General features: G+C 41.2%; 1 protein-coding gene across 1 annotated transcript; it reads right to left on the bottom strand.

Moving 5' to 3' along the window:
* Nucleotides 1–8301: 8301 nt before the first annotated feature.
* Nucleotides 8302–13215, bottom strand: sprtn (SprT-like N-terminal domain). The gene is made up of 5 exons (XM_033647812.2): nt 12612–13215; nt 12254–12353; nt 11699–11827; nt 11312–11606; nt 8302–11213 (listed from the first exon to the last, which is right to left on the bottom strand). The coding sequence occupies exons 1-5, from the start codon at nt 12938–12940 to the stop codon at nt 10216–10218; spliced, it is 1851 nt and encodes a 616-aa protein (XP_033503703.2). The 5' UTR covers nt 12941–13215; the 3' UTR covers nt 8302–10215.
* Between the last annotated feature and the right edge of the window lie 289 nt (nt 13216–13504).

Genomic DNA, 13504 nt, shown 5'->3' with positions numbered 1-13504 from the left:
AGTTAAATGATAGTACTTTGGATTGTTACTGCAATGTGATTCTAATGGTGTCTTGTAAACCCATGAGGGTTGGGCACATGTACGTGTGCATGACACAAAATAAAATTCAATCAGTCTTCAACCTGAACTCTATTTTCTGGTGTATGTTGGTCAAAGAGACCAATGTGATTAACAGTATTTGAAATTGGTCCAGTATTTAGTGAAGGTGCAGCAGCCGACAGCTGTAAGCATATGGGGCTATTGAACGCCATCAATGTATCTGTATAAAAGTGGTTATTTTTGCCACTGTCAGGCTCATATTGTTACTAGAAGTGGCTGAGGTGTCTCTTTACCTTTCACTTTGTCAGGTCAGTTTGTTATGATCTTATTAAGTTGAAGTTTCACTCGGAAATCTCACAAGATGTCACTTGTTGCAGGAAGACAACAGTGGAAATGTGAGTGAGATATGGAGAAAGTATAATTACCAGATTAGTTTAGTGTTTAGTTTGGTGTTATCTAAAATATTTTTACAATCATGGATCATTATTTACCCAGTTTCAATGTGGATGAGGCCTTTGAATTTGATCGCCACTGTATTTATTTGGGCTGGAAAATACGGAAATGAAGTTATCCTTTTAAAAACAGCTTTAATTTTATTTTTCTGGGGGTCTCTGTATGGTGTTGACATTTTACAGGTGCCAAATAAAGTCAAAACAATTACAGCTATTCAGTTTTAACCAGATGTTTGTGGAAAAACTCCAAGCAGACAGCTATGACAATGCTACTAGTGACCATTATTTGACAAAAAACATGGATCTTGACGTGGACCCCAATGGTATTAGAATTTGCAAACCAACATAGATCAAACTTCAGCCCATATATACCTTGCTCTATAGCCCACAGCACGCTTCAGTAGAAAAAAAAAATACTCAGATTTTATTTAGAAAACCAACTTCCGGTCTTATTAGGCTTTATTATTGTGAACCTGACGATGCTGGATTGTGGCTGTGTAGTAAAATCCGCTTCCTGTCCTTTAAACACAGTGACTGCTGGGCGTCTCCCTGCCAACACTACTCAGAGGCTGGAAAACTAAGTCTCTTTTTCAACAGTCATCTTTATTTTTGTAAAATGTAATACTATCTATAATTATACACACACTTATCTATAAATATATGATTTAAAAATAAATATTAACAGACAAGAGATGAGACAAGATCACTGCTAATGATGAGAAATGAGACACACACATTCCTTTTTTTAAATAAAAGACATTTTGATATAACATTTCCAATACTGATCAATTGAAACACACTTTCTCTTGAGTTCAATTAATAATTAAATGAAGAAATTTGACACATATAGGCCCTAAGTCCAAATAAAATGACATGAAGAAACAAAAGGAAGAGTAGTTAGTCTTTTCTTGTAATTTATTCAAGTGTAGTGAATAAGCTTGGAGTTTTTAATTTATAATCTTTTAAATGTATTAATTTATGTTGGTATAGCCTGTATAATGCTCTGTCTTTGATAATGAAACATTGATTACTGCCTCTTAACATGAACAGTTGATACTTCCCAACATTAACTTAAATGTTTGCCAATCAGTTTAATGTAAGACTGTGTTCATTTTAGTGCCTACAATAAAACTAATTGATAGACTTCCCCCAGTAGAGTGTAGACAGAGGGTCTGAGGTCATGATGGGAGTGTGTGAGTGTGTGTGTGCGTGCATGTGTGTGTGTGTGTGTGCGTGTGTGTGTGCAGGACAATAGTTTGGAGAATAAAGGACAGATGGTGGGCTTCACTTCCCCCCCAGCCTGCAGTCTCGTCACAACAATAACACAACAATAACCCTGAAATCAACACACAAAAGCATCACACACGCTCCTCGACAGAAGAGGAGCATGTGCTGTACCACACGCGCACACACACACACACACACAAAGTCAGGCAGATGGATGACGCCTGGAGTCTGGCATTTCTAATCGCTCTACTGAAATGAATTAAACCTGACTCATTTCCTACAGTTGAGACATAAACACTCATCAAGTGCTTCTTATAAGCAACCCACCCAACGGCCGGGTCTCAAGCTTAAAAAAATACATTTACAGTTCAAAGAATAATGATATGACGATATCTTTCTTTAATATATCAAAGTATTGAGCAAGAAAATGTTTCTCAAGCTGTCAGATATTGTGAATTATTTAAATGAATAGGATGTTTAGTGACTGGAAGACAAATTGGTCAGGATGGACCAATAGAGAAACATCCTTTTTCATCTGCTTATCTGGGGCCGGGTCGCAGGGGGCAGCAGGCTAAGCAATTTTGCTGATCAACATTTTCTAGCTCCTCCTAGGGGATTTCGAAGCGTTCCCAAGCCAGATGAGATATATAATCCCCACAGCATTTTCTGGGTCTCCCCGGGGCCTCCTACCAGTTGGATGTGCCCGGAAAACCCTTAACAGGAGGTGCCCAGGAGGCATCCTGATCAGATGCCCGGACCACCTCAAAACTGGCTCCTTTTGACATAAAAGAGAAATGAGTCTGCTCTGAGCCTCCTCTGGACGTCTGAGTTTATGAGCCCAGCCAGCCATCGGAGGATACTCATTTTGGCTGCTCGTATTCGCAGTCTTATTCTTTTTGCTTACAATCCAAAGCTCATGACCATAGGTGAGGGACGTACATGGATTGGTGAATTGAGAACTTTGCTATCCTGCTCAGCTCCATTCTACCCTCACTTGTGAATAAGACCCAAAGATACTTTCTCTCTCCCAACCTTCAGGGGTCAGTGCGCCGTTTTCATGCAAAGAACCATGACCTCAGACATGCAGGTGCTGACTTTCATCCCAACCGCTTCCCACTCGGCTGCAAGCTGCCCCAGAGCATGCTGGAGGTCAGGGTGTAATGAAGCCAACAGAACCACATCATCTGCAAAAAAGTAGACATACAATTCTGAGGTCCCCAAACCGGACCCCTTCCTCCTTCCAAATGTGCCTTGAAAACCTGTCCATGAATACCATGAACAGAATCAGTAAAAAAGAATAACCCTAGTAGAGGCCAACACCCTCTGAGAACATGTTTGACTTTGCGCCGAGTGTGTGGACGCAGGTCTCAATTTAGGTATACAAGAACTGATGGCTCATAGCAATGGACCCAGTACCTTGTATTCCAGCTGTATGCCCCACAGGACTCCTTGGGGGACACAATCATAAGCTCTCTCCACGTCCACAAAACACATGTAGACTGGATGGGCAAACTTCCATGATGCCACCAGCATGGCAAGGACGAAATCTGCATTGCTCCTCTGGAATCCAAGGTTCGACAATTTGTCGGAGTCTCCTTTCCAGCACCCTGGAGTAAACTTTCCCAGGGAGGCTGAGCAGTGTGATACCCCAATAATAAAAGCACACACTCTGGTCCCCCATTTTAAAAATGGGAACCACCACCCTGGTCTGCCACTCCATAGGCACCATACCCGACCTCCATGTGACACTGTGTCAACCAAGACAGCCCGACCATGTCCAGAGCCTTCAGCATCTCAGGGCGAATCTCATCTACACCTGCCGTCTTGCTGCTGAGAAGCTTGTTTGTTACTGCTCCTCTTTATCTCACCTGTGACATATATTTACTCGTGTGGGCCATTATTTCTAGACAATATCAGACAGGTGAGTTCGGGGCAGGGCTAACGGGAAGGGAAGACATTTGTGATTTGTTGTCACTGTGTTTATGACATGCTATAACCCTGCCATGTGTAACAATTACTGTCATCACTAAGTGAAAATCAATAAATATGTAGCTTTTAAAAAAACAATATGACTGTTTAACCATTTTAACTCCATGCCATCAGTCAACACCGTATCACCATTTGCCCTTGAAAAGCATCACGTCCACTCTGAGCAGCCTAATCCTGCTCTCGAAACAATTAGCCATCAGCTGACAGTCCACAGCTGCACCGTTAAAAAGACTGATCAAGGGCAATCTGTTTTGTGTGAGGGTTTTATGAGCAGACGGACCTCTCTATAAGCTTTCAACACCACCATCACCACTGCCACCACCACCACCATCACCATCACTGCCTCCTGAGATCAAAGGATTAGGCGTATGATGGCACCCCCTGGGGATGCATGTAACCGTGGCCGGCTCGTGTTAATCTGCCTTGCTAAAAAGCACAATGGGTTTGCGTCACTTACCGTAGGCTGGCTAATAATGCTCTAAAGATATCCGCTTTTGTCTCTGGAAAGAAATATGTTGCTAAAGGCTAAAAATTTACAGGAAGTCCTCATGTCGGCACAAAGGACACCAAATATGACACATAATGCATTCACTCATTGCTTGTCTTTCATTTTATCTGTCTTTATTTTACTTTTCACCCCCCATTGTCTGTGTAATCTTGTTTTATGTCTTATTTTAAGCCTTTTGAACATCTGTTGGTAAAATATGCTGAACAATTAATCCATCAGCTGTGAATTTATTGCCAATTTTGCGAATTAAAAAATAATATAAGTCATTTATCAAGAAGAATGCGTGACATCTGTTGACCCCAGCTTCTCATTTGTGAGGATTTGCTGCTTTTTTTCCATTTATATATCATGTTTAATTGAATATTTTTGGGTTTTAAACTGTTGTTCAGACTACATTAACAAACTGAAGATGTCACTTTGGGCTCTGGGGAATTTTTACAGGCATTTTTCACTTTTTTCTGACATTCAATAAACTCATTAATTAATGGATTGTACAAAAATTAAAAGTAAAGTAAAGTAAAAAAAACTTACAGATAAAAAAAAAAGCAAAATTCTTCCATACGTTCCCACATTAATTGAATGCATTAAATATTATGCAACCAGAAATTAAAAATTAGAAATAAATACTGATTTAAAACGTGACCACAGTACTTCTTTTATGTAATGAAATTTATTTTTAGTTGCAGCTCTGTGGTGCAAATACTGTACATTTGCTTTGCCTCATAAGATACTTTCCACCATGCATGGAATATGAGTTTCAACATTTCCCATTTTAAATAAGTCAGTTGAGGATTTCCACCACACTCTAAATCATGAATGAAATCACAGGGGTCCACTGAACATGACAAGATATGACAATATCATTCAGCCTTATGGTGATTTATCAAAAACAGCATAAATTGAGACAATTCAGGTTGAAAATGACAATAAATGTACTGATTTCTATACACTATAATCTGTTGACTCTGCTGTGCTTTGTGCTGGATTCAAATGAAATCATCTCCCTTTAAACTCGTGATTTGGTGACTTCACATTTTACATCACATAGGCTACAATATATATCTAAAAATACCCCTGTAATTAACATTTGTTGATGGATGAGCTGTGCGGAGACAAATCTGGCACCTCTTCCAGAAATAATCACCCCAAAGTGTGCTTGAGTCCCATTTAGCTGACGGAACAACATTGCATTGAACTTGGAGCTTGTCTGGGATACATCATTGTCAGAGCCACACAATAGGTCTGAGGGGAAGGAGGGAGGGTGTGTGTGTGTGTGCAGGGGGAGGTCAGCTTCCTATAGTGTGTCAGAGGACAGCAGGTCAGGGAAGAGGAGTGTCCGGTTAGAACAGCTGCTGTCACAGACATGAGTTTTCCTCTGCGGAGGGGCCTCTCAGGGAGCAGAATGACCTATGGTAATTTTAACGTATAGGCCTATATTTCTTTGTCCTACAGTATAAAATCACAAACAAAATCTATTTGGAAGCCAGGTCAACATAAAAGCATCATAAAAACTCATCAGTGGTGCATTCAGGTCCAACGGTGACTACAATGTACCTCACATTCCCCTGCTTTGAAGTCACTAGATGATTAAAACAGCGTCTTCCTTCCATTGAAGACAGCAAACAATGAGTAACTTCCCACTGTGGGAATGTGTGTGTTGCCTTCAAGTGCTTCCCCTCATACTGAGGTACCTTACTACTGACCTTACTCAAGTATTTCCAAGCTCTGCTACTTCTTCTACTCCACTAAACTTCAGAGAGAACTATTGCTCTTTTTTTTCCCAACATTTTTGCCTTGTGACGTCTGAAAAAAAAACAGTGTCTAGTTGGGGCCTCTTGTCATGTTTCTATGAGTTGTTAACAGATCCCTAAACATTTCTCAAGTTCTCATTTAAATAACCGTTCAAGGCCCAAAGAGGTAAAATGATCAAACATTTCCCCTAAAAAGCAAAGATTCCTAAAAGACACAAAATGAAACCCTACGTTTCACCTCTGTGTCTAAAATGAAAAGTCTCAATGGGAACTTATACACATTGTGTCTGGCTCTGTCCTAAAATTCAAGCATACTGGTAGACGATGGGAACGAGATGGGAAAATGGGAAAAGGGTTTGGAGTTGCTTTGTGTATGAATCCTTTGTCTTTACTCCTGGGTCACCCCTGTCAGGATGCAACTGTTGGTACTTGCTAACAGATTGTACCATATTCTTGCATATGCTGCAAGGATATCTCTTTGTTATTGATAAATCACAAACCACCTTCTAAGGCAAACCATCACAACATAATCAGGGACTGTTTTCCTCTCAAATACCTGACCTGTTTGCTTCAATCCACAAATGGTCGATTGATAAAACCATAGACGCGGCACCTATGGATTGTACTGTTGTTTTTTATTCCTATCTAAATGATTCGTCATTTTTATTCTTGATGGCTGTGCAGACCAGTGTTGTGCTGAGCTGTTCAGTACTGTTGTTTGTAAAAGGAAGAAAAGTCAATAGATATACTTGAAAGAAAAGAAGCAAATATTGAGTCCAAAGTCCAAAAAAATGAATACAAATATGTGAGGCTGGACTTTTTTCCTCTGTCTGTTCCACTTTAATCTCCCAAAGAAGGTAGGACAACTGAAAATCGACAACAAGAGTGGCATCTCACATCTCATATATCACTCCGCCAAACTTCATCATAACTCTTATTACCTGCATGTAAGGTGCGCGATATTAAATAGTTTCCATTTATAATGTGAGGAGCAAAATAAATTATGTTAACAATATATGAATGTAGTTAACATTAATTTATGTAGTTGCAAAATGATGAACAGAGAAAAACAAGATAATCTACTTAATGTTCCTGCGGCTGACCAGCACCTGATCCTTGAGACTGGCCGTGCAGAGGGAGTTGTGCTTACTTCAACATATTTTTCCTCTACCTGTAGTGCTATTTACTGTATCAGAAGGAAGTGTGCATCTACTCATGGACGAGAGGCTCACACTCGTGACAGTGTGAGATGCAAAAATTAATGGCATCCTCCTCGGCTGAGCTGTAACGTTAGCTAGCTCAGTGGTGCTAGGGGCGCTAGCAGTAACTGTACACTTCCCTCTGCGGGTGTAGTTTGGTAGAAAGAAAATAGTCCCTATATGAAACTGCTCTCAATGAGGTCTGTGGATTATCTTGAGTAACTGGGTCATGATTTCTGGAAAGAGACATTGCTGAGAGTTTTATTAAATTTTTTTTTTTTTTTTTTTTGGTGCTTTGAGCACCACAAGCCGAGCACCATCTAGTTCCATTATATTGGAGAGAAGGCAGACATCCCTATAGCCGTTATCTCCAATACTCTGCAACCCACACCAAGACAATCTAGATTAATAAGTGGCACTACAGGTAAGAGGAAAAATATGTTTTTTTTTTTATTTTGGGAGGAACTGTCCCTTTAAGTAGAATCTTACTGCATACTTCCTCAGCACCATAAAGTCATATTAACAGATGTGCAGGATCAAAAACTCGACTTAACTTTATCTGGTTTGGGAAAAGGGTCCAAAATATGACTTATTGTGCTTACAAGAACCCCTTTCTTTGTTTCAACATCACAATATTGTACCTATAACAACTTTCACTGTCTCTCCCGGATCTATTCTCCACCTCAAAATGTGAAGCATGCGCAGCCAGATGGTCATCAAAGATTCCTGCAGGAGCAGACTGTGGTAATTGCAATGGGATGGGTGTATTCCGACACGCTTTGTCACTGCCCCTGGCTTCGCTCCAGCCTGTCCTGCAGGGACAGGACAGGAGGGTGTAGTCCTGATCAGCAGCTGGCCTCCTCCTGTCTGACCTCTGCCCTCCCCCTCCTCCCCTCTTTCTGCTCGCCCACCAGCTCTGTTACACCCACTTTCTGTCTGCCTTAACCTCTCCCTGTCTCCAGAGCGACTCCTTTCACTGTGAACAGCTGGGCGCTCACTGTGGTCTTGTTTTATTGATGTACAGATTCATTAAGTGTTGTGGTCATTTATCATTTTAGCAGTTTTCTATCGTTAGATGCCATGACCAATTATAATTCACAGGCTTGAACTGCACTCCATACACATTATTCAGATAATAGAACAGTAAAATGTTTTATTTGGCAACAAAATCCAACATATTTATCCTAATCAACGAACATAACATACAAAAGTGGAACATACAGAGATAAAATTCTCATCTTGTAGCAGTGAAATTTGGATTTTTAACTCTAAGCACCCTTAAAAATACAAAAATGTCAACAAAATCATCAGTTTTTATACTACTCCGTAGGCACAATCATATCTGTGCACTGCCTGACCCTGCAGACGGGTGCGGTGTAAATGTAAAGATGAGCAGAAATAAATAGCTGACGAGCTTGAAATGTGATTCCCACAGATCAGCAGAGGTCAGCCAGTGTCTCCTGCTGTCTGAAGGGCAGCAGATGCAGATGTGAGGTGGATACATAAGACTCTAGGAACGAGCCAACACATCCGCCCCCAGAGGAGGCAAGAATGACCTTCTACACACAACACAGCAGCTTCAGGATTCAAACCAAAATCATACTGTCAGCTCTCATCAATTGCTTCACTGCAAGACTGATATTATAGCTGTGATCACAGACATGCCAAGTTGCGGGAAGCCTTACAGTGAAACAAGTGGAGATATTTTCACAGAACTGATCAGTATGATAGAAAGTAACATATAAATACCATCCTTAAAATATTCAAAACAAAAATGCTTCAGTTTCTGGTGCTCGCCACCAGAGGGAATTTACTGACATTTTGTTTTTCCTACCTAATAAGAAAAACATTATCAATTCAAGTAAAAGTCAAATAACTTACATCATCTGTTAGGCCCCGCCCTGAAGGCACAAAGTGTCAGACAGGCACTTGTAAGAGAAGAGCTGTCATTATCACAGTGAGGTAACCACAGAGAAAACAATCCACTCCTACTATAAAAACAGAGTCTAACCTTATTTTCAAATCTCTTTGTTGAGAAACGCAAAAGCAGATTTAGTTCAGATGAAATCACTAAAAGTCAACACAGCAAACTCCCTGAAACTTTTCTAGACATTTTAAAGGAGTAGTTTACCCATAAATTGCTTGTTTGTACATCAATTTGTGATGAAAACTCTTCTTTCATGCCTCCACGGTGAACGTAGAATCCACAAAAAGGCAAACATTTTTGATTATACTGATCAAAATATAATCGGAAGACAAAGAGGACGGATTCAAGATGCTAGTTAGCCAGTTAGCACATAACCAACACAACCTGATGTTAGGGTTAGGTTAGCTCAGTGGAAAAAGAAAAATAATCTGACCTCATGTAACAACTTGGGTTTTGTCTCACTCCATCTGGACTTTAGCTCTTTGTTTACTTTCCTCACTTTCATTTTTTGAGCTGAACTGCCAATCAAAATGTGATTTAATTTGCCGATGGGCTTTGCCGGCTCTAACGGCAATTCAACATGCCGAATCAGCTGACAAGGGCCAACTAGTGCTAACATGACACACAGCAAAATCTAGGTTGACAGATGCTCAGTGACGACGAGGCGTCAGCTGAGTGTGTCAGGGCCCGAAGCCTGAATTTTTGATTAAATGGTGACCACAATTAACAACAGCAAAACTACATCAAAACATCTCATGCAGTATAATCCAAGTCTCCTTTATCCAGTCGAATTTCCAAAACATGCATTCTGAGTTACCCATGTGTGCCACAGCAATGCGAAAGTGTTTTAAATTGTTGATACTTGTGTGATACTTTTCAAAGAGATATTTTGATATAGTTTTGCTGTTGTTAAACCCAGTTCCCCTTTACTTCAGTTCATCAAGACTGTCCGCTGTTTTTTGGATTCTCGTTCATCGTCAACGCACGTGAGAAAAAACTTTTCTTTACAACATAACCTGGGGTGAATAAACCGACATACAACTTGTCATTTTGTGGGTGAGGTATTCCTTTAAAAATGGTTTTATTGCATCGTCTCGTTCACTGTTCATCTGCTCCTTCTCGGTTAAGAAAGGCAGGAGTCGAGATGCTGGTTGATCTTTGACTCCTGCACCTTTGCTTGGCACACAGGACAGCTGACCATCAGTGCAGAAGAGGAAGACGAGGAAGTAGATGGGGTAAAACTCTGCATCCCTGCAGAGGGATGAAGGGAGGAAGTAGAGGCGGATGCAGAGGAGGTGGTGGTGGCAGTGGCAGTCTTTTGCTGCATTGCAGGTGTTTTTGTCTTAACCAATTCCCTCGGTGCTGCTGAACTGCTGCCTAATGTCTTCTGGAAGAAGTCGAAGATGCTGGAGGAGCTTCTGCTGTCGTCCCACGGCCTTTTCCTCGATGCCTGAGCGGCACCGGCAGCTCCTGATGTACTGTCACTACTGGAATGATTGAAATACTTGGACTGTGTTGGTTTAGCAGGGCTGCCTTTGGTTTTTGGTGAAACTACAGAATGGCTAGGTTTAATGGGACTGGGCTTAGATGTTCCGGGAGAGGAAGCTGAATGGGTAGTTTGTTGTTTAGAAAAGATGGAAGACGCAGAGGTAGCAGTGCCTGCACTGTTGTGTGATGTCAGTGAATCTCTTTTAGTTTCTATGTTGGAGGTGGAAGACTGACTTGAACTTTTGAAGAGTTCTTCAAGTGACTTCTGTTTGATTTTATCTGCTTCTTGGCTGCTGCTGCTGCGGGGTTTAGAGATTCTCACTGGCGAGCCGTTGATGTTGACAAAAGCTCTTGTGTTACCGACAGACCTCTTTATAGGTGGTTTCTGCCCTGCGGAGGTACCTGGTCTGATGGAGGGAAAGGAGCTAGAGATTCCTGTGTTATCCAAACCGGGTCGAACAGGAGAATTGAGACTTTTAGCTGGAGATGAAGGGGTGAAGAATTTCTTTGGAGAGGAAGGCACTACAGGTGTGAGAGATGGGAAAGACGACGTGGAGGGCTGTGACTTCCCTCCGAGTAGGAAGCCTTTGCCACTGAATGGGATAATGTTCCTGATATCCTGTAATCCAGAACCTGAGAAAGAAACATACCAATTCAGAGTCAGGTAACGGACTTTCTTTGAGTTGTCATAAAGCATTATCTACCTTACAGCAGAGAAACAAGCGTATCACCTGGAGTTGTACTTGAAGGCTTTCCATTTTCTGAGGTCTTCTTCTCTGAGGTCTTCCCATCCTTTTTACCGTCCTTCTTGCCTTTTTTGCCATATCCTTCAGGCTCCTTGACCTTGGTGTAGGTCCCTCCGCATGTCCTCCTGTGATCCTCCCACCAAGGATCCAGAGCAGATGGAGCCCGGTTCATGGCCCTCTTAACGAAGCCGAAGTAGGGCCTGCGGTTCTGGCAGGGCCCATTGCATTTCCACCAGTGCTGCCGGTACACATCAACCTCATCGTGGAAACTGTGGTAGATCTGAAAAGAGGGCAAGGTGTATTTTATTAGTCCAATCTCTGTAAAAGCCTGTGACAAGATGAGACGAAATGTGTGATAGAAGCTACACCTACAGAAATTTTCGTCCCAGTAGCATTGTTGATCCGGTTCATGTGTTTGCAGAACTCAGGACCATGACCGTCTCGGTCTCTGTTGTTCTGGGTCACAAACAGCAGGGCGTGGATCATTTCATGAAGAAGAGTCTGTGGAAACAACCAACAAACAAAAAAAATATAAGAAATCTATCAAAGGATGTCTTGACATGTATTAAGAGTAATGAGGAAGAGCTGGTAAATTTTGAGGTGTATTTTACAAGATCTAACGTAGTATCTTTCTTTATAGCGTAATCACAACATTAGTAAACTTGCTGTATACAAGTCAAAACATATGGTTAGTTGTTCATCAATCAATATGAAGAAAACATAAATGATATACTAAGTTGTGTGGTCAGTTTTCAGAGTTATTCTGATCCTTATTTCTTTGACAGGATTTTACTATTTTGACTAAAGTGATTCTTTATACTGCAAATTGATGTATCATAAATATTTTTAAACAGTTGCAGGAGAGGAATTTGATAGAATACTCAGATCGCTTAGCAAAAGCACGATCAGTGTTACTATCCACCTCACCTCCACCAGGTCTTTTCTTGGTCTGAGCTTCAGCAGAGGCTCACTAAGTCTGATTGAACACAGTCCACCTCGGCCCTCGTAGGAACACACACCTGCACACCTACAAGAAAGCATAGAGAACAGGAGACATTAGAGACAGACAAACCTTATATAAGCTACAGTAGAGAGATCATTTGCAGCCAGCAGCACTGGTGTATTGTGTAGTTTACACTGTCACACAGCCCCTTCTCTCCTATGATCACACAAAATCCCATACAAACATCTGGTGAGGTGAGGGCGTTACTGCACCTACATTCACTGTGGTTTTGACCTCTGACAACAAGGACAGCATAATTACAGATCATAATAGGTGACTTACAGTGTCATTCTTGGGCTCCACCTAACCTCCACACCGCTGAGTTTCCCCCAGAAGAACGTGTCATTGAACTCCAGAAACATCGCCCTGACATCAGGGTTGGGATCCAGGGTCTCCCAGGACTCGTCCACGATGGACAACGGCCTCTCGGGCCGGGCAGTCGGCTTCCAGTAGGGGACAACATCACTGCCACCTCCAGCTACTTCCACTTTCCTTTTCTTGCTGCTTTGTTGAAAGCCATTATCCTCAAAGCCGTTTGATAAAAGTGATGTCTCGTATTCATTATTAAACTGCTCCTGTAGCTGAATAGCGAGCAGTAAATCTTCATCCATTACAACACTAAACACTGATAAAAAGGTGATGTAAGCTGGCTAACGTTACGTAGCTTCAGTTTACATTAGCTTCTTGAAGCTAACTAGCTAATGTAGCTTGTACAGGATTTTCAAACAAGTGACAGAATCACCAGAGCCAGATGACAGTCTGCTAAATACACTATCTGTACAAAAACTCGGATTAGTGTCATAATTTCATTAAAAAACATTTATAAAATCATGTTGGACGAAGGTGTTGCTCCTAACTTCCAGTCCATGACAAGCTAGCGCCAACTCAACCGTTGCTGCGTCAAGTCTATCATAATGCAACCAAAGAACAACCGGTTAAGACTTCAAAATAAAACTTCCGGAAAAATTAAATCTATTTTAAGAAGGGAAGGGTGTGATTAATCCAGCTAATTTTGTTTTTTGGATGTATATTTTAAATACTTGAAGTACTTGTGTATGTTGTTATGTTAAATAGGCGACTACTTTTAAATCTTTATAATATTTAGCTCTTATTGCGACACTCGATTTCCGCTCTAGAGTTGAGTAACTCCGCTTCACTTGACGAATCGTTCGCGT

Source organism: Epinephelus lanceolatus, chromosome 13, assembly GCF_041903045.1.
Source record: "Epinephelus lanceolatus isolate andai-2023 chromosome 13, ASM4190304v1, whole genome shotgun sequence".
Lineage (NCBI taxonomy): Eukaryota > Metazoa > Chordata > Actinopteri > Perciformes > Serranidae > Epinephelus > Epinephelus lanceolatus.
Note: the sequence above shows the minus strand (reverse complement) of the source record. Positions and strands in the feature narration are given on the sequence as shown.